Genomic DNA, 24,872 nt, shown 5'->3' on the forward strand with positions numbered 1-24,872 from the left:
TTTTGAGTCTGGTTAATTTGCTCTTACAACAGTGCCTTTAGGATATGGCTGAGGAAAAGCATCTGCTCTTTCATTAACACAGAGACTTCAAAACACGAGTATTTTCACTGAAATGTTAGCATTCCTGATGCTTGATAAAGAAACGGAGCACTAAATTGGAACTGAACTCCTGATGAAAGTGTTGGGATTTGCTTGTCACTGATATGCAGGAAATTTTACGAGTTGTTTGTTTAGCTCTGTAACTCGAAGAGCCCCTTCCCCCATTACCACCTCCGCCTACTCTCTTTCATCTGGTTGACAATGCTGATGAGGTTGACATACTTTCCAATACTGACACCATGTCACTGCTTATCTTACAGGTTTACACAGACAAAAAAACACGTCTGTGTATTGACGCTTAATTATAAGGGCTGCTGTTAATAAACATTTCTCTCCCTTCTTTCATCCACAGCCTCCCACAGCACAGCCTTAAGGCAAAAAAAAGGCTTGTTTACTCTGTATCATTGTACCTATGGCACACTTCCATTACTTTTACCACTGGATGACTGATTGCTTCTCAAATAGGAGCAGTACTGTCAACTAAACAGCATCACACCCGCAGGAGAGCGATTCAGCTTTGCAAGTTCAGCGTTGCAGACAGGAACAATACAGGAGAGTATATATGCTAATTAGTGCGTAAGTCCCATCAAGCAGATGGAACACCGTGGTTACGGCAAACTACTAAAGGGCATTTTGTCCAGACAGCCGTCACCCACTGTGCTCTTTTCTTCGCTTCGAATTTTAGCGATATCAAGACTCCATTGATTTCTAAAGCCTGTGCTGCTGAAAAGAATGCAGCTCATTTTCTGAGCATTTTGGTTCATCAAGGAAACAATAATCCAAAGCATGTTACATCATGAAATACCAAAGAACACACAATCTGGGACTTAACGTCCGCAGTTGCCATGAGAAAAAGAAGTTCTTCAGATGGAGCTGATACATCTACCAGCTGGCAATCTGACATCTGATGGGTTGATACTACGTTGTGAGTTGTTTATTTTATTTATTAAAACTGAGGCACAAACTAGTTCTCAAAGGAGATCTGAATTTGCAGTTCAAGAGATCGCAGGACTTCCATTTGTTACTCCATTATGTTCTTCCTCTTGAGTGCCAGTGGGGCCGTATTGCTGCTAATAACATGAAGCTGTGGAATATGTGTTGCCAATATTTGTCATGATTTGACATCTCCTGGCCTTGTGCTTATATTGTCTATATATCCTCCCAATATGCTCATGGATTTTGACAGCTGAATGGGAAAATTGCTTTATTTTTCTTCCCGAACATTTGTGTCTACAATACAAATAAAAAATCCACCTTAAACATGATGCTTGAACTCTAGTTGTTTAACTTTTTAAGTAATGTCCTAACAAAATATTGTCTCCTGTTTATCAAGCGGAGGGAGTTGAGTGCTCCAAAATGCAATATGTTCCCTTTTCAGGGATCCAGTAGTTGCAAATTCCAATAGCACAAGGCAAATTGAGACTAAAGCTTTGTCTACCCTTTCCCACATTGGACATTAACAGCAATCTTAGGAGCGCCCTATATCTATGCATGACATTTCCACCTCCTAAGATAGTAACTAAATTTTGCCTCACTAATGAAACTGCCAAGTTAGTACTGAATTTTAGCAAAGTTTGTGTTGAGACTATATGCTTACTGGGAACTAACTAACTGAGGCAAGCGACTCATTTTGTATAAGGTAACAGACACAGGACGGTACGCAAAATATTGGAATTGAAGCAAAGCATTAGAATTGAAACTAAGCTTCGGAACAGAAAATATAAAGAGCTAACCCTGTGTACCCCAAGTCCCCGCCCGATGAAACACTTCAGGTTTCATTTTCCTTGCCTGTTTAATTTCATGAATAATATGCATTCATCTGGGTGTAAACAGCACTGGCAGTGGGTTTGCCGTATCTTAGTTATGAGGTTTATTTTCAAGGGAAATCAGAAATGTGCTTCCATTTGGGTTAGATCTTGTAGACACATTAGCATTTCTTCCATAACATTGCTGAGTGAGTCTGGCTGTGTCATGGGATTCTTCACATCAACTTGACCAAGCAAATGGGGCTATACAAAATGTTTTAGCAAAAGATTACAAATCTGACAGTGCAGCGCTCCCTCACTAATGTACCAAAATGTCAGTTTAGATTATGTGCTGAAGTCCTGGAGTGGGAATTGAACTTGTAATTGTCTGACTGAAGCAAGCATATTATCACCGTACTGAATTCACACTTTTACAGAGTCAAATGGGACCATGAAGAAGAACAACACTGATCCCACGTGAAAAGAGATGAGAAAAGATTAGAGAAGCTTTGGCTTTACAGTCCGGAAAAAGCAATTAAGAAAGACCTTCTTTGAAACGTGTAAAATATTAAATAGCATAGATAAATTACATCCAGATTATTATTTTTAATTAAGTCAGGGAAGTAAAATAAGAGGGCATACATGGAAATGAGCAAAAAGATTTTAAAATATCAGAATTTTTTATTCGAGGAGAGATAAATATTTGAAATAAATCTGCCAAGCTAGATCATGGAGATAGAGGTAGAAACAGAGTTGTTAATTGCAGCTGGATACGTTAAGAGCAAGAGTTAGCATACTGGAAGGTTGCAGTTCAGTGGGGAAAATGTTCTTTGCTCATAGAGTCATAAAATTGTACAACACGGAAACAGGCCCTTCAGTCCAACTCGTCCATGCTGATCAAAGATCCCAAACTAATCTAGTCCCATTTGCCAGCACTTGGCCCATTTACCTCTGAACCCTTCCTATCCATATACTTTTTCCAGATGCCTTTTAAATGTTGTAATTGTACCAGCCTCCAACATCTAGGGCTTCTCATATTTTATTATACATGCCATATCCGTTTCCAAGATATTTATAAATCACTGAAAGGGACTGTGTTTGTCAATTAGCAGCAACAGTGGGTGGATGGTGAATCATTTAGTTTAAAAGTGAAATTCTGAGTGTTTGTTAATGTTATTGTTCTGCATATGGGGCTGAATTTTACAAATTCTGGCTGGGTGACAGGGGTGGAACAGTAAGTGTGCAGTCATTTCATTCTGGTGCTTCTAGTGGTGAGTAACTCATTTCATTTGACTCCCTCAAGATTAGAGTAGTGCTGGAAAAGCACAGCAGGTCAGGCAGCTTCTGAGGAGCAGGAAAATTGACGTTTCAGGTAAAAGCCCTTCATCAGGAATGAGGGCTCTCATACCTCATGAAGGGCTTTTGCCTGAAACGTTGATTTTCCTGCTCCTCGGATGCTGCCTGACCTGCTGTGCTTTTCCAGCACCACTCTAATCTTGACTCCGATATCCAGCATCTTCAGTCCTCATTTTCGCCTCATTTGACTCCTTGTCCACCTTCAGTCGAACCAATGTCTCCTCAAAAGACCAACCACCCATCCCCAGTAACAGCCTGTGAACCTCCATTGCACTCTGTGGGAAATATATCCATTCTTGCAAAGGGAAACAAAAGCTGCACACCATACTCCAGATATATCTCTCCAAGGCCCTTTATGTTTGCAGTAAGACATTTCTACTTCTTAACTCAAATCCTCTTGTAATGAAGACCAACATACCATTTGCCTTCCTAATTGCTCACTGCACCTGCCAATCTAATTGCAATTATTGGTGTCCAAGGACACCCAGATTCCTTCACTCATCTTCATTTCTCAATATGTCACTATTTAAATAAAACTCTTCCTTTCAGTTTTTTGCAACAAAGTGTATGACTTCGCATTTAGCTACATTGTACTGCATCTACTCATTCACTCAACTTGTCCAAAACATATTGAAACCTCCTTGCATCCTCTTCACAACTCACAAACCATCAGGTTCTGTGTCATAAATTTTGAAATGTTACATTTGATTCCCTCAATCAGGTCACTTATAAATATCGTGAATAGCTGGGACTCACACATGGAGCACTGATTCTTGCAGTATCCCACGGGTCACAGCCTGCCATTCAGAAGAAGTCCCATTTATTCCCTTTCTCTATTTCCTGTCTCTCAACCAATTCTCGATCCATGCTAATACATTACCCCAATCCCATGAGCTTTAACTTTTCCCACTCGCCTTTTATGTGGGAACCTTATCAAAATTGTTTTCCCCGAGCAGTTACAAAAAAGAAATAGAATTTGCTAATAGCTTGATCATTGTTTTTGTTTTCAAAACATTGAGAAGGCTTCTGATTTCAATGAAAATGAAGTATTGCAGCCACTGGTGATCTGAAATGGAACCTGATGAGTTTCTCCAGTACTTTGATTTTATTTCTGATTTCAGTGCTTTCCGTAATAACGAAGACTGGCAGAATGACAAATGAAATGTGGACTTTTAGTGCAAGAGAAATGGAATACAAACGTTATGAGACTTTACTGCAGCTATACAGGAGCACTTGGGGAATACCATATATAATTTTGGTCTCCTTATTTGAAAATAATATAATTGCGATTGAAGCAATTTAGAGAAGTTTCACACAACTCTGTATTTTCCCAGATGACCAGAACTGGTACCTAGTGGCATTTGTCACTTCCACCAGTGTGTAATACCAGATAAAAGTTGTTCAGGATAGTTTGCTGCCACTAATTCTCCTTTGTCTTTGCCTTGCCTATCTAGTAGAGGATACTGCAATGTAGAGTGTCTACACAAGGGGCAGTGTTATTAGATAACAAGTGGACTTGTAGTATGTTAGTAATAAGTACAACTGCACTTAGTCAGGCATAAATACTAAGACCTTTGGGAGCTAGTCCAGATACATCTATTCCCTTTTAAGCTAGAATGGAACTCTTTCTCTCACCCTAAAGATTCTGTGTGTGATAGAGTAGAAGCCAATGTCATGTGAACATTAACCCCTTCAGAACTATTACTTATACAATAAAGTCATGAATGGGAAGAAGGGTTTACATTGTAAAGAAAGTTTGAACAGATTAGGGCTATATCAATTGAAATTTAGAAGAATGAAAGGTGCTTATTAAAACATAAACCTTAAAGATTCTTCATAGGGTGAATACTGGGAGGATCTTTCATCTTGTTGGACACACTAGAAGTAGAAGAAGCAGAGATCAGAAGGTCTCCCTTTAAATATAGAGATATAGAGAAAACCTTTTTCCTCAGAAGGCCATTAATATGTGGAATTCTGCTCCCCAGAAAGCAGAGAAGCTCCAATTTGAAGCTGTATGATCTGGACTAAGGTTACACTTTAAAACTCTGCAAAAGACAATAGAGCATATGTTTTAGCCTGTTACTGTAACAGAGCTTTATTTTAGGAAACCCTTGCTTTGAAACTAAATGTTAAGTCATGCTTACTCTGCTTTGTGGGTGGAATAAATTTTGCCATGATGTTATCTGAAGAGGAGAGAGTTTTCCTGGGATTTTGGCTTCCTTTCTTTTCTCCAATAACACTTGAGACACTTTCTGGCCTTCCATAAAGTTCACTTTTTATAGGGTGTACCAGCCATAAACCAGCTGTCAAAAGTAATGATTTGGTTTAAGAATACTTTGGAAAGTTATTTCATATATATCATGTAGATATATATAATAACTATGGGCTCGTTGATTCTTATGCAATTGATATTCTTGATATGAAATACTCCATTCTTCAAGGGATTTAGTGAAAAGGTATCAGTTTGATATACTTTCTCATAGAATCTGAATTAAAATCATGTTTGGTTATTTTGAAAATTTCGCTTTCCTCAACTTAAAGTTTGAGTGGAATTAACTTAAGCAGTTTCAGTCATTTATATGTCCAACCTAGAAATTGGCAGTAATGCTTACTAATTTGCTTTCTTATATAAAGAGATCATGATGACTGGAGTGAGAAATATAATTGGATTGAGCCTTAGAAAAGTTGCTGTGATGTGGCGCTGCATCTAAAATATCCTGAAGTATATAAAAATGAGAGTCTTGATGTCAACATTGAAGAAGTAAGACACTAGGAGAAGCAGTGGTGTCATGGTAATACCACTGGGCTAGTAGTTGAAACTCACAGGCAAATGTTCTGAGGATGTGGACTCCAAACCAACCTTTGCAGATGGTGAAATTTGAATTCATTAAAAATCTAGAATTAAAAGCTAGTCCAATGATGACTTATATAACTGCTGTCAATTGTATTAAAAACTGATCTGGTTCACTAATGTCCTTTAGGGAAGGAAATCTCCTATCCTTATCTGATCTGGCTTACATGTGACTGCAGATCCACAGCAATGTGGCAGACTCTTAACTGCCTTCGGGGTTATAAGGAATAAGCAATAAATGCCAGCCTAGCCAACAAAATATACCTCCCACAATTGAATAAATGAAGATATAAGTGTCCACTGTGGCCTAATTGCTAGATCTCTCTGAATCAAAAAGATTTTGTTTCATGTCTCACTCCAGGAGTTGATTAATGAAACCTAATTGACACTCCAGTCTATGCACTTTCTGAGATGCTGCCTTTTGGATGAGAGTATTAAACTGAGATCATATCTGCCTATTAATATATTATTTTAAAGAAAGGCCGGTGAGATATACCTGGTGTACTGACCAATATTTATCCTTCAAATCAGCATTACAATAAAAAGATCATTATCTCATTGTTCTGGGAGCTTGTTGTGCATAAATTGGCTGCCTTTCTTTCTATATTACAACAGAGAGTACTTTTCGTAAGTGCTTCATAAGTTATAGAATTCTTTTGGACATCCACAGATCATGAAAGGTACAATATAAATACAATTATTTATTTTTCTATTGTATTGATGACATTTATTGTGCTGAGGATAAAGGGACCGGTTTACAAATTTCAAAGTTCTGTTTCTACAGGTTGTGACTAACAGTGTTCACATATATGTAATTGGAAAGATTAACTGTATTTTAAAAACATTATCTAGACCCACGTGGAGAAGGATGAGAGAGACAATGTGATGATTATTGGCTTTATGCAGGTGAAGACTGGTACTTATCCCATTTGACAATCAACGTGCTGAGAGAAAGCTTTCCGGAGTGGACTATGCAGCCATTCCCCTATCTAACAGTGGTACCTTCAGATGCTCCTAAAGGTACACCTGTTTTCCAGCTTTCTGCAAGGGATGATTCAGATCACTCCACTGATGGGATGGAATACATTTTAACAGAAGGTAAGAAAGCAAGCTGAAAAGCATTCTTATATATGTCAACTGTTTCAAAAGTGGGAATTTGTTATAGGTTTTTTTGTTTTACTCTCTTTTCTATGGTATGTCCTATCCCCTTATCCCAGCTGTTGGTAATACTAGACAAGACCAAACCCAGAATGAAGCCTTGTTCAATGGATCATATATTTAATTTTTATTGTTGGTTATCATGATGATTGGTCATCAAAACATTCATATGAGGCTACACATATTCTTTAACAACAGAACACAAGTTTATTTCATAATAGGATAAACCAATGTATGTTATATATATTATGTAGATCTTACGTAAACAGTAAAACAAACAAGTTTTCCAACATTATCTTTTTACAGATAGTCTGTCACTGAGAAATGAAGCTTAAAGTTAAGCCCTTCAATTTTTTTATTTAATTGACTCTTCCTTATTTCTTTTCCTTGGACTGCTAAGATAGTTTTATGATTTCTTTTGGGGTTTGTTGGTGTGAATCTTTTAATTCTGATGGCTTAAACCCATTTTCAATTCAGATGGCTGGAACACCTTGGAAACTCTCACAACATTAATACTTCAAAGATTAAAACCTCTTCTGGCAGGATGACTGGTTCACCTGAATTGCAGCCTTGAGTATTCTGATCTGTAACCAAGAAACAAAACCTGATTTGTTGACTTGGAAAAAATATATTAAAAAAAACCAACTGACACTGAAGTACTGAAATGTTTTGAGGATGAGAATTTTTGAGAATTTTTCATGATGGAAACAGTTGCGGCTATTTCAGGCTGTTGTACATGCTCAGGCTATGTTCTCGTTAGGCATCTGTGCAATATGATAAATATGCCAAAGAATGAGGCTAACTGGATAACTCACGAGTGAATTATGAACGAATTCACAAATGAAACTATTTGTCATTTTATTCCACAATAGAATCTACTTACAGCACTAGTATGAAATTTTAAAATAAAAGTAATATTGTATGCATGATTTTGATGCCATTCATTGCTGTAAAAATCAATTTGCAGAATGCTAATATTTCTTTGACGAGTGATATTTACTGTACTTATAGTCCAAACCAGCCCTTTGGCAATGTTGTTAATTTATGCTGAAGTTGTTCCTGTTCTTCTTATCTAAAGGCATGCAGTGATACTTCCAAGTGGAAATGTTATCAGAATAATTCAATAGATAAAGGCTTGGATTTATATTGATTCTTCATCTTGTGCTTGACATATCATGACTCTGATACCTATAGGTGGAGAAGAGAGATTTGAAGTTGACAAGAGTGCAGGCACCATCAGGACCACTGGTTCAACGCTGCTCAGACACAATGAATATGTTTTAACTGTGATGGCTGTCAACAAGCGGGGTAACAAAGGCCCTCCTGCATCTATTTTCATTCTGGTTGGCTCCAGACCCCCACAATTTACCAATGTGTCCTACAGTGTCTTTGTTTCCGAAAATACACCAGCAGGAGAACCGTAAGTACCAAATACTGCAACCTATCAATGTAAGACAAATAGCTCAAACACAGCTAACTTAAATAGCTGCCATTCCTCTAAATGTGCTAGATACCTTTAGTACATCTTTGATACCACTTTATTTCTGCAGGAATCATATTCCAGAAAAAAATGGCAATTAATCTTGGTAAAAGAATGAAACTCTGTTTCCAAGTAAAAATGTTATTAATTTGATATTTGGACCCTTTTAAATCTACAGTAATATGTGTAATATCAATGGGAGATGACAGAATGTTACTTTATTGAGGCTGTCCTCTCACAAATATCCCAAGATCCACATGTACTATTTCTAGTAAGAAGTTTCTGATGTAACAAAGTTGTCAAGTTTATCAGAAATAAATGTGTTGTTGCCAACAATTTCCTGAGCAGCACCATTCCCCATAGCTGCTTATGTGGGAAAAAAAATGGAACATCTCAATAGCTTTAGTCATCTGCCTCTTTCCTAGAGCTAAGCAACTACTTATCAAAAACATCAATGAAGCAAGGCAATGTCTCTGTAGATTAGGTTTCACAATACCAGTACTTGTTTCCAACAAACATATGAAAGGGATGTACTTTAACCACAAAGACATAAATCAAGACATTGGAAAGATTAGTCTCTTTGTTTATCTCATTCTAAAATTTTATACTGCATTCCACAATAGCTTGATCCAACGAGATCATGCTTCATAATCTGAAATAAATTGCAGAAAAATTATGTAGTTCCTCCCGAGCTCTAGTATATTTCTGAAGAAAGGACTAATGAAGGTAATACCTTCATTACCTTTATGTACAAAAACAATACACTATTTACGACATGCAACAAGAACATAAATATTTTAAAGACATAGCTGATCAGAAATCCGCAGTGGAGAGAACAAATAAATTAATGTTTTGGGTGCATGTTCCTCATCAAAACATTTGTGTTGTGAAACTAGTCACCTCCTGCTCCAAAATGTTCCCCCAGTTTTTCCACAATTATTAAATTTATTGTACATTGACTCAACAGGAAGCATTGACAACTTCCAGCAGCTCAGTTGGATGTTCACTTCAGGGTGGTATTTGCCATTTTGGATCTCCATTGAAAGATATTATTTGCATCCCCTATGTTAACTGGTAATGACATTAACCGATACAACAGAAAATAAGGAAGCATGTTGTGAGAGATTGCGGAGCTCGGAGTTGTTGAGGGATCTGGGTATCTGAGTGAATGAATCATGAAAGGTCAGTATGAAGTACAGCATATAATTCAGAAAGCTAACAGGATGTTATCAATTTTCAAGAGAGAAATTTAATGTACAAGTTATGGAGATTGTACTTCAGCTGTACAGGTAATGGGTAAGTCGAGAATGTGGCACTGGAAAAGCACAGCAGATCAGGCAGCATCCAAAAGCAGAAGAATCACTGTTTCAAACATAAGCCCTTCATCAGGAATGAGGCTTGTGGGCCGGGGTGGGGGCTGAGACAGGGGGGTGGGACTAGAGGGAAGGTAGCTAAGAATGCAATAGGTACATGAAGGTGGGGGAGAAGGTGATAAGTTGGAGAGGAGGGTGGAGTGGATAGATGGGAAAGGTAATGGTCAGGTCAAGCGGACAGTGCCAAGTTTGAGGCTTGGGACTGGGATAGGGTGGGGGGAGGGGAAATAAGGAAACTGGTGCAATCCACATTAATCCCATGCGGTTGCAGGGTCCCAAGGCGGAAGATGAGGTATTCCTCCTCCAGGTGTTGGGTGGTTAGGGTTTGGCGATGGAGGAGGCCCAGGACCTGCATGTCCTTGGTGGATTCGGAGGTGGAGTTGAAGTGTTCAGCCTCAGGGTGGTGGGGTTGGTTGATGCGGTGTCCCAGAGATGTTCTCTGAAATGATCTGCAAGATGGCGCCCTGTCTCCCCGATGTAGAGGAGACCACATCGGGTGCAATAGATACAATAGATGGCATATATGGATCTCCAGCATCTGCAATCCTCACTTTCTCCTAGGATATGGGTGAGACCACATTTGGAGAACAGTACACATAGAGGTATTAGGGGTAACTCATAACAGATTAGCTATTCTAATACCTGAAATGAGCAGGCTGTCATAAAGAAAGGTTGGACAGGCCAGGTTTGTAACTGTCGGAGTTTAGAGCAATAAGAGGTGACTTGATTGAAGCCTAAAATCCTGAGGGGTTTGATAGGGTAGATGTGGAGTGGATGTTTCCACTTATGAGAGCATCGAGAACTAGGGATCATTGTTCAAAAATCAGGGTTGCCCATTTAAAACACAGATTAGTCTTTTTTTTTGTGGTTTGTGAATCCTTGGAACTCTTTTCCTGAAAAGATGGTTGAAGTAAAGTCCTTGAACACTTTTAATACTGAGGTAGCCCATTAAGCCCATTGTGTCCATGCCAGTAAATACAGATCTGACTATACTAATCCTATTTTCCACCTTTTTGCCTCTAGTTATTGATTCTCTACTAATGCAAAGAGTGACTTCCTAACAACCCTCCACCCTATAACTTCATAATCTTATCCACCTTTATCAGGTTCCTTCACAACTTTTGCTGCTTCAAGGAAAACAACACCAGCCTGTCCAAACATTCTTATAGCTCAGATCCTCCCAAAGCAACATTCTGGCAAATCTGTTCTGCATGCTTTAGTAAAAACACATCCTTTATATCATATGGTAATTAGAACTTCCTGCAGTTTTCTATTTGTGGACTAACCAATGTTTTACATAATTTCAGCATAATCACCTTGCTGTAGTTTATGTCTCAGCTAATAAAAAGTAAGTGTGCATTGGTGATCATCTTCAAAAATTCTGTAGTCTCTGGAGCAGTTCCTACATATTGGAATGTGGAAAATGTAACTTCATTATTTAAACAGGGAGGAAGAGCAAAAGAATTGCAGATCAGTTAGATTAACACCAGTAGTGGGACAAGTGATAGAGTCCATAGTAAAAGACATGATAACAGAACTTTATAAAGCATTAATGGGATTGGATAAAGCCAGCATGGGTTTATGAAAGGCAAATCATGCTTAACAAGTCTGCTGGAGAGTTTTGAGGATATAATAGTAGAATAGATAAGGAAGAAACAATGGATGTGATATATTTCAATTTTCAGAAGGCATTGATAAGGTCCCTCATAAGAGGTTAGTGGGCAAAAATAAAGCTCATAGGATATGGGGTAATATATTCGCAGATATCAAGAACTGCTGGACAAACGGGAAATAGAGTGAGTATAAGTGTATCTTTTTCCAAATAGAATGACTCATGATATACTGCAGGAATCAGTACTTAGACCCCAGCTGATCACAATATATATAAATGACCTGGACGAGGGAGTCAAATGCAATATTGCCAAGTTTGCTGATAACATAAAACTGGATGAGATTTGCGTTGTGAAGAAGTGGCAAGGAGGCTTCCAGGTGATTTGGACAGGTTGAGTGAGTGAACAAACATGATAGATGCAGCACAACATGACTAAATGTGAAATTATACACTTTGGTGTAAAAAAACAGAAAGGAGGAGTTCTACTTAAATGGTGATACATTGGGAAGTGGACAGGTAGTTGCAGCAAACAATAGGGAAGGCCTTCATTGCAAGAGGATTTGAGTTCAGAAGCAAGGATGTCTCATTATAGTTATACATGGCCTTGATGAGACCATATTGGAGTACTGCATGCAGTTTTGGTCTCCCTACCTGAGAAAAGACCTACTTGCCATGGAAGGTATGCAGTGGAAATTCATAAGGTTGACAGGAATCTCCTGTACAGAGAGATTGGTTTGACTGGGCCTACATTCACTACAGTTTTGAAGGGTGAAAGAGAAATGATCAAAATTTATGAAGTTCCAAGGGCCTAGAGAGACTGGTTATTTACCCTGGCTGAGGAGTCTAGAATCACAAGATGGTTTCAGAATATGGAGTACATTGTTTAGGACTGAGATGAGGAAAAACATTTCCTCACTTAAATGATAGTGAACCTGGGTTGGGATATCTGGTCGGCATGAACGGGTTGGACCAAAGGGTCTGTTTCCATGTTGTACATCTCTATGACTCTAGCAAATGTTCATTTACATTATCACTGTGGTCGTATGGTATTGTCGCTAGACTGGTAATGTTCTGGGGACTCGGGTTCAAATCCCACAACAACAGATGGTGGAAATGAAAACATTTTGAAAAAAGGCAGGAATTATGCAACTCATGATGACTGTGAAACAATTATTCATTGTTGGGAAGGGAAAAGAAACTGCCATCCTTACCTGGTCTGGTGTACATATGACTCCAGGCCCACAACAAGGTGATTGACTCCTAACAATCCTCTGGACAATTAGGAATGGGCAATAAATCATGGCCTGGCTTGCAACATCCACATTCTGTGAATGAATAAAACAAAAAATTGAAATATATGGTAGCGTTTTTCTGATTAACTGGAAACATGGAAAACCTATACAAAATGTTCTATGACTGTAACTTTGTATGATAACATGAAGAAGTAAGATGTAGATCTTCTGATCTACAGGAAGTTGACATCTAGATTTTACATTTAACTAATGGAGATTGGGGGTTTATATTAGGCTTGCTAGAGACACATGAGATTTTTCTATAATTGTTTGTATCTCCTTTTTGACAGATTGACAATTGTAGAAGCCATTTCATTCCAGAGGAAGCTTCTGTCATACTCATTGCTGATCAATCCCACCAGTCTGTTCAGTATCAATCAGGACAATGGGGAGCTGAGTCTGTTACACAGCATTGATTTTGAAAGTGAACACCACCTCTACCATCTATTGGTGCGGGTACTGGAAACTGGCACAGGACTCAGCAGTGTCACCGAGGTATGATTTAGAAAACAGAAGTAATTTGAATAGTTCATGATCTAATTTACTGAAACAAGTCTTCTGCTTTTTCAAGTCCAAATTTTCAGCAAACACAGGTACTAAGATATAGGAAAAAAACATGTCTCATCAGAAATACAAACTGTAGTTATTTTTTGTGATTATTTTTCTCAGATGTGTTCCTTATTTTGGGTACATTGGAATCTGTAATATTTAGCACAGAAGCAAATTGCTGGAAATTTGAGATAAAAGCAGTAAATGCTTATCATGCACAACAGTTTAGGAAACAGCAGAGAATGAATCAAAATTTCTTGTCAGTAATCTTTAACTGGGAGATCAGAACTGGAGACAATTAGAAATGTTACCGTTTTTAAGCAAGTTCGATGCCCAGGAAAGAGGGACATGAGGAATGAGCGAGAGTTCTGTTACAGGATGGGAGATCAGAAAGATTAATTTACAGAAGCCAGAAGGAGATGGTAATAGGATGAGTAAATAAATAAAAGGTGGCTCTTGAGGATGTGTAAATGGATAAAGCTGAATCACCACGAACAGCCTCTATGAGAAACATAAGGAATGATAGTCATGATCTGAAATTATTATCTTTATGTTGAGTCAGGAAGGACCATAATACATAGGAGAAAGAGTAGGCATATCAAGTCACTGCTCTGTACCTCCTGCTGAGCACTACCATAGGAGGCAGAGGTCAGAGAAGTCATAGTGGGAATGGGGAAGAGAATTAAAATCACAGTAAGCAGAGGCTTAGAGCTGTGCATGCCGATTGAGTGGAGGAGTTCAGCAAAACAATTGTCCCATCCAAATGTCCCTTGTGTAGAGGAAATCACATTGTGAACAGCAAATAAAATACATTAAATAGAAAGCGTGACTAAATTGCTGTTTCATATCAACATTGATTTTGGGACCTTGGTTGGTGGAAAAGAAGGAAGTTAAATAACAGGCATTACATTTTCCATGCTTGCATGGGGTTGGTTGTTGAGGATGGACGAGCAGTAGGCCAGGGCATCACAGAGTGAACAGTGCTTTCACAAAGTTAAAAGGGGAAAGAGCTGGCTCAGCAAGACGGCGGCGATTCTGTAGACCTGCTGTGGACAGCTCTGCCTAACAGCCAAGGCATACTGGTGTTTTTTGCCATTCCTGGCCAACTTATGTGGTTGAATCATTAGTTTAAAACCTTACAGAACACATATTTATTAATATTTGGGAGTGGGAAGGATGCCAAAGGGAAAAGGAGTAAGCAAACAGCAGCAGGGAGGACACTCCCCTGCAGCATCTACCACACCAGAGACTGCAGCAACAGCAGCCTCTCCTGAACTCCCCCGAGGGCCTGACAGACTCACAGGAACTGGCTGTGGCGATGGGGAGACTTACCTTGAAAATTGGGGGGCTGCAGTTGAGGAGATCCGTGGGGAGATTCGTGCCCAGGTCCAACCTATCGCATCCAGACTGCAGAAGCATGAGCAAGAGATTCAGGGCCTCGGGGAGTGGCTGGAGGAGGGGGAGGGTCAAACTAAGGCCTCGGAAGCTGCAATGGAGACCTCATCCAGTCGGATCCAGGTGCTGGAGCGAGAGGTGCAGGCCTTGCGAGACCATATCGATGACCTCGAAAATCGAGGTCGGAGGATAAATCTCCGAATTGTCGGGCTCCCTGAAGGTGAGGAAGGTGAGCAGCCAGTCAGCTTTTTTGAAACTGGCTGCCGAAGTTTTTGGGCCTTCACATGGAGTCCAGCAGGCTACAGATTGAAAGGGCGTATCGGGTTACAGTGCACAGATCAGGGCCAGTGCAGTGCCCGCGCCCGGTCCTAGTGCACTTCACTTATATAAGGACAAGCAAAAAGTGATAGAAGCTTCTAGATCCCTGGGAAAAGATCCACACGCACTGCTGTACAAGAGGTCAAAAATTATGTTTTTCCAGGATTTCTCTGCAGCTGTAATTCAAAAGAGGAAGTCCTTCGATGAAGTTAAAAAGAGACTGAGGAACCTGGGCATCCAATACTCCATGAGATACCTCGCAATGCTCCGTTTCAGCCACGAGGACTTAATTTATACATTTGACTCAGCGGATAAGGCTAAAAACTTTGTGGACACTTTAAAATAGACGGACTGGTCTGAAGAATATGGTTGTTCTCTTTTCCTTCTTTCCCCATGTTTTCCCTTCCTTTTTTTTATTCCTTTATTTCTGCCGAATAATTTCATTTTTGGAAAGGGGGAACAAACCTTGGAATAACCTTTTTTTAAAATAATTGGATTTTCTGATGGGAAATTTTGTGGATGTTCTTTGTTGTCTCTCCCTCTTTTTTTTGTTTGTTCTGTTTCTCTTTTGGTCACAAGTAGGGGTGACATGAAGCCAGGGATGGGTGGAGTGCTCATCCTGACTTGGTCTTTTATCTGTTGATTTAAGGATCATCTCCTTGTTTTTTTTCTGGCCTAAGGCTGGGGCACAGTCCGGGTTTGAAGGAGCTGTGAAGGAGGGGATAGGTAGGGTGAGTGCCCCTATAAGCACGGGGAAGAGTCTTCCATTCAAGGTTTTATAGTTAGTTTTCTTTGTAGTTTTTTGGTAGTAATAGTTGTTTATAGTTGTGATAGATTAGTTTTTGTATATATAGTTCTTTGACTACCAGGATATTGCCTGGTCTGGAGGGAAGATCTTATGAGGAAAGGCTGAGAGACTTGGGTCTGTTCTCATAGGAAAGAAGAAGGCTAAGGGGGGATTTGATTGAGACATACAAGATGATCAAAAGATTATATAGGGTATATAGTGAAATACTTTTTCCTGGGATGATGCTGTCAGCTTGTATGAGAGGGCATAACCACAAATTGAGGGGTCATAGATTTAAGACTGATGTTAGAGGAAAGTTCTTTATGCAGAGAGTGGTAAGGGCGTGGAATGCCCTACCTGCTAATGTAGTCAACTCAGCCACATTCGGGAGATTTAAACAATCCTTAGATAAGCACATGGATGTTTTTTGATAGTGTAGGGGGACGAGCTGAGAATAGTTCACAGTTCGGCACAACATTGAGGGCCGAAGGGGCTCTTCTGCGCTGTATTGTTCTATGTTCTATGACTCTATGAGTCTTTATTTATTTGTGCTCGGCACTTTGTAAGCAGGGATCCCCCTCCCAGTGGTACAAGGGTCTCTGAAAGGGAATATGGCTAAGTGTCTTATTAAATGTGCATCTGGAACATTAAGGGAAGTCATTCGCCTGTTAAAAGGAAAAAATTTGGAGGTTGAGGCCAAGAATGAAGGGCTAGGTTTGTGGCACAGGCATTTGGACCCTTTTCTCCTTAAGGATTCCAAATTTGTGGAATATGTTTTGAAGGGGTTTCAGGAATTCTTGACTATCAACTCAGGCTAGTAGTCCGTCAACGCTATGGGAGACTGCTAAGGCCTTTGCTAGGGGATTAGCTATTTGCTATTCGGCTAGCCAGAAATGACAGAAGGGGGAACAGCAGCATCTACTTGAGACGCGGTTCAAAGCCGCGGAGGCAGCATATTTTGCGCGGTCTTCGGTGACTAAGCTACAGCGGATCACGGCCCTCTGGGCTGCCTTGAATTCAATACTGACACAAAACGCAAAGAAAGTACTTGCTTTTGCTAGACAAAGGCTGTTTGATCATGGGGATAGGCCAGGGAAGTATTTAGTTGAAACTTTATTGCTGGAACAGCACAGCAGGTCAGGCAGCATCCAGGGAACAGGAGATTCGACGTTTCGGGCACAGGCCCTTCTTCAGGAATGAGCAGAGAGTGTTCAGCAGGAGAAGATAAAAGGTAGGGAGGAGGGACTTGGAGGAGGGGCGTTGGAAATTTGATAGGTGGAAAGAGGTCAAGGTGAGGGTGATAGGTCGGAGTAGGATGGAGGCGGAGAGGTCAAGAAGAAGACTGCAGGTCAGGAAGGCGGTGCCGGGCTGGAGGGATCCGGCTGAGACAAGGTGGGGGGAGGGGGGATGAAGAAACTGGTGAAGTCCAAGTTCATCCCCTGCGGTTGGAGGGTTCCCAGTCGGAAGATAAGACGCTCCTCCTCCGATCGTCGGGTTGTTGTGGTTTGGCGGTGGATGAGTCCAATGACCTGCATATCCTCGGTGGAGTGGGAGGGGGAGTTGAAATGCTGTGCTACAGGTTGGTTGGGTTGGTTCGTCCGGGTGGCCCAGAGGTGCTCTCTGAATCGCTCCGCAAGTAGGCGGCCTGTCTCCCCAATATAGAGGAGGCCACACCGGCTGCAGCGGATGCAGTAGATGATGTGGGTGGAGGTGCAGGTGAATCTGTGGCGGATATGGAAGTTTCCTTTGGGGCCTTGGAGAGAAGTGAGGGGGGAGGTGTGGGCGCAAGTGTTGCACCTCCTGCGGTTGCAAGGGAAGGTGCCGGGAGTGGAGGTTGGGTCGGTGGGGGGTGTGGATCTGACAAGGGAGTCGCGGAGGGAGTGGTCTCTATGGAAAGCTGATAGGGGAGGGGAGGGAAATATATCCTTGGTGCTGGGGTCTGTTTGGAGGTGGCGGAAGTGACGGCGGATGATGAGCTGTACATGGAGATTGGTGGGGTGGTAGGTGAGGACCAGTGGGGTTCTGTCCTGGTGGCGGTTGGAGGGGCGGGGCTCAAGGGCGGAGGAGCGGGAAGTGGAGGAGATGCGGTGGAGGGCACCGTCGACCACGTCGGGGGGGAAATTGCGGTCCTTGAAGAAGGAGGCCATCTGTGGCACCTTCCCTTGCAACCGCAGGAGGTGCAACACTTGCGCCCACACCTCCCCCCTCACTTCTCTCCAAGGCCCCAAAGGAAACTTCCATATCCGCCACAGATTCACCTGCACCTCCACCCACATCATCTGCTGCAGCCGGTGTGGCCTCCTCTATATTGGGGAGACAGGCCGCCTACTTGCGGAGCGATTCAGAGAGCACCTCTGGGCCACCCGGACGAACCAACCCAACCAACCTGTAGCACAGCATTTCAACTCCCCCTCCCACTCCACCGAGGATATGCAGGTCATTGGACTCATCCACCGCCAAACCACAACAACCCGACGGTCGGAGGAGGAGCGTCTTATCTTCCGACTGGGAACCCTCCAACCGCAGGGGATGAACTTGGACTTCACCAGTTTCTTCATCCCCCCCTCCCCCCACCTTGTCTCAGCCGGATCCCTCCAGCCCGGCACCGCCTTCCTGACCTGCAGTCTTCTTCTTGACCTCTCCGCCTCCATCCTACTCCGACCTATCACCCTCACCTTGACCTCTTTCCACCTATCAAATTTCCAACGCCCCTCCTCCAAGTCCCTCCTCCCTACCTTTTATCTTCTCCTGCTGAACACTCTCTGCTCATTCCTGAAGAAGGGCCTGTGCCCGAAACGTCGAATCTCCTGGATGCTGCCTGACCTGCTGTGCTGTTCCAGCAATAAAGTTTCAACTTTGATCTCCAGCATCTGCAGACCTCACTTTCTCCAGGGAAGTATTTAGCATACCTGACTAGGAAAAAGTGTGCTCCCCAATCCATTACTGCCATCAGAGACTGCGCCGGGGTCCTTACATACAATGCTAAAAAGATTAACGAGGCTTTTCGGAGTTTTTACTTTGAATTGTATTGGTCTGAAGGTTGCGAAGACAGGAGGGCTAAAATGGACCTTTTTTAAGAACCTGGACCTCCCAGGGGTAATCTTGGGACAGGCTTCTCCCTTTAATGCCCCCTTGACAGTTCAGGAAATACAGGAGGCAGCTAGTCAACTTCAGAGTGGGAAAGTGCCTGGCCCTGATGGTCTTCCAGGTGAGTTTTATAAGGAGTTTATAGGGATTCTGTCAGGGCCGATGTTGGAGATGTACAGTCACTCCTATACGCATGAATGTCTACCACCATCTTTGAGAGAAGCTAATATTTCCTTAATTCTTAAGAAGGGGAATGTTCCTGAGGATTGTGCCTCATACAGGCCCATCTCTCTATTGAATTCAGATTTCAAGATTCTGTCCAAAATTCTGGCGCTGAGATTGGGAAAGGTGTTGTGCCATATTATAAAGAGGACCAGAAAGGCTTTATAAGGGGCCGTAGCTCCTCTAATAATATTAGAAGGTTGCTGAATGTGGTCCAAGTTTGTCAGCCACGATCGATTCAGGGGTTGGTGATTTCCTTAGATGCAGAGAAAGCATTTGACCGGGTGGAATGGCCGTATCTTTTTTATGACTTCGAACAGTTTGGGTTGGGTGCAGTCTTTGCTAGGTGGGTGGAGGTTTTATATCGCCACCCTCTGGCTGCAGTCATCACCAACGGGGTGAAGTCTGGGAATCTTAGCATTGGTAGGGGTAGTCGGCAAGGCTGCCTCCTCTCACCATTGTTGTTTATGTTGGTGATAGAGCCGCTGGCAAAGGCTGTTCGTCAGAACGTCCACATATCTGTTCTGGAAGTGGGATCGAGGGCACACAAGATTATACTGTATGTGAATGATGTCCTTCTGTTTTTATCGAACCTGCTGACCTCCGTGCCCCATTTGATGCAATGTATCATTTCATTTGGGGCTATTTCAGGATATAAGATTAACTTTGCAAAATCAGAGGGTATGCCTTTGGGGAACCTGAAGGATGTGCCAGAAGTTGAAGGTGGCCCTAAGATCCCTTTTAAGTGGTCAAAAGCAGTGTTCCGATACCTCAGCATTTTTATTATACCCCAAGTTTGATCTGTTATTTCGGACTAACTTTGCTTACTTGCTCGACAATATTAGACGAGATCTCCAGAGATGGGAGGCTCTTCCAATTTCATGGTTGGGCTGAATACCTCTCATTAAGATGAATGTTCTTCCTCGTTTGCTTTATCCCATGCATGTGCTCCCTATAATGTTTCCCAAGTCAAAGCTGCTGAAGCTTATGGGATGTTTTGGTTCCGTGTTCTGGCATCGTGGGCGGCCCCTCATCAAACTTACTAAATTGCAGTTGCCTCATGGAGGGGGAGGAGTTGATTTCCCAGACATCAGGAGGTATCAATTGAGTTCCCTGGTGTCCTTTGTCTGTGATTGTGTAGGTAACGATCCAAACTCAATATGGCTGGATATTGAGGCCTCCCAAGCAAAGTGTCCTCTTATTAACCTGTTGTTCATGGATAAGATGAGGACAATTATGGACCACTGCCAGAACCCCATTGTCATTAGTACAGCCAAGGCATGGAGGGCAATGCATCAGAGGGAGGGTTGTTTATCCAAGACTTCACCACTTACACCTATAGTTGGCATGCCAGGATTCTGACCAAGGATGATGGACTCAGGGTTCAAACTATGGGCTGCATGAGGAGTTTCTAGTTTGGGAGACTTGTTTGAAGGGGAGGTTATGATGTCTTTTGAGCAACTGAGTCACAAATGCAGGTTGCCCAGCAGAGATCTTTTCTGATTTTTTCGGGTTAGGGATTTCATCTAGAAGAAGACTACACTTCTCACTAAGCCCTATGAGCCCGATACAGAGAGGTTGTTGCGACATTCCACAAGCACCCTTTCAGTTAGTGCCCTCTATTGCCTGCTGGGTGGCAGGGCCTGGCATGATATTAACCAGTTATGTGAGGTCTGGGAGCAAGAGCTAGGAGCAGAGATCTCTTCTGAAACATGGGAGAACATGCTTGAAAGATCTCAACCTGTAATAGGATATGCGCTACGCAGTTAAAACTTCAGCACAGGGCTCATCTGGCACCAGACTGTCTGGTGAAGTTTAAAAAAGGGGCATCTTCAGTGTGCCCCAAATGTAAAATAAGTGTAGGGACTCTTACCCATTGCTTCTGGACATGTCACAGGCTCCATGTTTATTGGGAGGATATTGAGGACTGAAGTCAAAATAGACCCAATATCTCTCTTAGGTCTACCAAATTTACCATCTTTAGATGGGCATGGGAAGAAACTATTTAATATTCTTGCATATTGTGCACGGAAGAATATTCCGATGAATTGGGTGCCTGAGAACTCGCCGGGCTTGCTGGAATGGCAGAAATTAATTATGGAGCATATTCCCATGGACCTTTTTACAAACATGATGCACCACACAACAGACCATTTTTATAAGACATGGCAGCCGTACTTGAGTTATTTGGATATAGATTTGTCAGTTATTTTAACTAGGGGATTTGTTTAACCAGGATGGTTAGGTTTGTCAAGCCCTGGGCCATGGAGGGGGTCTCCTGAGTTAATACAGGTATATATACAATGCTCCCGTTTCTTTGTTTGCGAGCTTTGCGCCGAGCATAGCTGTCTGTCTTTTGTGGGTTTTTTTTGTTTTTGTTTTTGTTTTGCTTTTCTTTCTTTTTTGATTTATTAGTTATTTGTTTATTTATTGGTGTTGTTTTGCACAGTGTTACGGTTTGTTTTGTATTATAGGGTAGGTTAGTAGTTAGTAGACAGTAGTTGTATTGTAATTTGTGTATTTTTTTTCTTTTTATTATACTGATATTTGCTATTGATTGTATTTTTCAGTAATTTTATATGTTTGTAAAGTTAAAAAAATTTGCTAATAAATATATTTACAAAGAAAAGGGGAAAGAAAGATGTGTTTGGTAGTGGCATCGGGCTGAAAGTAATAGAAATGATGGATAATGTTTTGATTAATATGGAAGATGGTGGATGGAATGTTAAGACAAGAGAACACATTAGGATTCCAGAAGGAAAAAGAAACTGGAAGTGTAAGAAATGGGATAGAATAACAAGGGAACTTTCAGGCACAGTGGAAGAGAATCTTATTTTAAGGTGAAAGGAATTCTTATCAGCGACATCAGAGGAGATGGAAAGGAGATCAAAAAAGCACGAGAATGAAATACAATCCTCACAGGAATTTCTTGGGACGAATTAGGTTGCTGTGAATGTGTATTTAGATATTCTAAGAAATGGTGCAATAAAGTGAAGGGAAGAGTCCGAGATGGAGCGTTTAAAGGCATGTGCTTATGTTTAAATTCCTGCACCACATTCTTCGATTTAAATTTTAAGCTTGTATAATTGTACTGATAACCCTGTTCCTATATATTCTTCAGCACATTACTAAGCAAACAATTCACTCCCGCAATAAAGCACAACAAAATGTAGCACCAGGCGAAGAAAAGATATCCTCTGCATTGGAACAGATCTGGAATATAATATATAAAGGATTGTGACAATGATTACAACAGAGTTACTATTTCTGTGAGAGCCTAAGGGAAGAGCAGAATTTTTTTTTTAAGTGGGACAAATATCCTCTGCAATCTACAGCAACATTCTGTTCCCTTTCTTCAATTTTTCTTCCTATGAAGTTTGTGAAAGAAATGCACCCACTCCCCTTTCTTTTAAATTTCAATCTAGGGTGTTAGCAGTGACTATATCTGTTAGAATCGGAGAGCCAGGTTTAAGTAGTTTTCACAGAAGGATGATGTAAATTGTCTAACCAACAAATGTGAAGCCTCTGATGGGACTTAATAAGAGGAATCACCCTGGAGCTGGTCAAAGCCTGCTTTCAAGCTGCTGTGATACTGATTAATAGAGTCACTTTCTTCCAATATTAATACCATCTGTGGAATCTACACATGAAAGTGCCAGTAATCCTGTAGTGAAATGCTCCAGCACTTGATGGTTGCACTAAATGAGTTGCTGAGACTTTTTGAGCCAATTTTAATTAAATTATTTGTCATTTGTGCTATAAATTTTTTTGTTCCCAATGATTTTGATTAAGTCTCTTTCCTCCGAGTGAGAAATTTGAATTAGTGGATAAAAGTAAGTAAAAAGTACAAGTAATTCCAATGTAATTATATTTTATCCAACCCAATAGATCTCTTTTGCTTCAGCCCCTGTCCAACATTTCCAATAGTAACACATTTGAAATTGGGACTTTTGTTGTTTAGTCAGCAATTCATCGTAAAACAAAAAACAATTTTTATTATTCACAGACATATAGTTTGCAGATGTCATGTGACAAAGTAGTACATATTTTTAGCGCTCAAAAACACACTCAGAAGTTTTACTTTATGCTGCCCAGGGGCAAATGAGTGTTTGTTAAAGGTGCAGCTGATCATTGGGAATATTTCTTTCTTCTTTCAACCTTTCTCCCACACAGCGTACTGAGCATATGATTTAAAGATATAAGGCTCATTTCTCCATTGAGCATTGACACCTACTTTGAATGGCCAAAAGGCATTCTTTAAAAAAGCAAAGTGTTAGAAGTTAGCTGGACAGGATTTTTGAACCATGCTTACAAATATCAGTCGCGAATCATGCTCTTCTTGGGTATGTTGGCAAATTTATTTTAATTGAAAAACATTTTGAAAAACATAAATGATTCAACATAAATGACTTAAGATATTTGTAGTTCACATTACTTGCAATGTGTCCCTTTGAAATTGGATAATGTATAGTGTGAAGTGTACTTTCATATTAAATGCAATTTTATAGAATTTCCTAGAAGGCGTTAGTTTGAATGTTTAAATACCATTTCTGATTGATTTGGAATAGTGCCCAGAAATGTCCTTAGATTTGATCCTGCAATGACTTCTCCAGACGTGTGGTGGAATCTCTACTTATGCAGAAGTTTCTCTCTGTTCTTCTGGCAAAAACCCGGTGGCTGAGGGAGCGTAACAGAGGAGATTCACAACAACTAACTAGGTCACAGGAAGGTTGAACTTGCATTGAGCAACATCCGTGATGGATGTAGTAAAGAAGTCAACTGGTAATTTTTTGATTGCTGTTGTAAGGAACATTTCAATTAAAACAATGGACAAAGAAGTTCCTTGCAATATTGAACAATGAGAGTTTCCTTTCCTCTACTAAGGTTGAGCTATAGTAGATGGTGGGTGATTCTGCACTGCCTTAACCAATTAACCATTAACATGACACTGACATCAACAAAATTGGAATAATAACATAGATTTCTTTGTTCACAAGGTGGAGGCCATATAATCGATAGCTTTTGTCTTTTCTGTCTTGCCCTAGCCTTGGACCTGAACTTGTATCTTTCTGAAGTTCTCTCCTATCACCAGCATGCCCACTCCAGCTCATCTTATCCACGCAACTTAGCCCCTATACTCAGAATTCCTTTCCTCTCATTCCCATCTGTAGAGATACTTTAAAACCTATCTCTTCAAACAATCCTTTCATCATAGCGTTAATGTCACCTCATATGATTCAATCATATTTGAAGTGGGTTGGGATAACTTATGTTAAAGGTGCCATTTCAATCAAGATCTATTGCCCAATGAGTGAGTGCAGCCAATGCATTTCGCTGTGGCTGCATGGTTAACTCTGATCTCACTAAGGCAGCTAATTGAAACTCCTGCATTGGATAACTTTATTTTAAAGTTGCTGTAATGATTAAAATAAGGAAAAGCCTTTGCGTCACCAACTTCTTGCTCAAATTAACAAGATTATTTTGCCATTCCGTAAAATCAGATTAGATTCCCTACAGAGTGAAAACAGGCCTTTCGGCCCAACCAGTC

General features: G+C 40.9%; 1 protein-coding gene across 1 annotated transcript in view; it reads left to right on the forward strand.

The window, feature by feature from the left end:
* The window catches only part of LOC122549004 (neural-cadherin), a 260,162-nt gene that overhangs the window by 109,316 nt on the left and 125,974 nt on the right, over positions 1-24,872 (forward strand). The window contains exons 2-4 of the mRNA XM_043688104.2: positions 6,958-7,149; positions 8,404-8,629; positions 13,257-13,461. Of these exons, the coding sequence (XP_043544039.2) occupies positions 6,958-7,149; positions 8,404-8,629; positions 13,257-13,461 (623 nt within the window). The remainder of the gene's footprint in view (positions 1-6,957; positions 7,150-8,403; positions 8,630-13,256; positions 13,462-24,872) is intronic.

Source organism: Chiloscyllium plagiosum, unplaced genomic scaffold, assembly GCF_037043375.1.
Source record: "Chiloscyllium plagiosum isolate Xiang-an unplaced genomic scaffold, Cpla_swu_hap1 HiC_scaffold_4, whole genome shotgun sequence".
NCBI lineage: Eukaryota > Metazoa > Chordata > Chondrichthyes > Orectolobiformes > Hemiscylliidae > Chiloscyllium > Chiloscyllium plagiosum.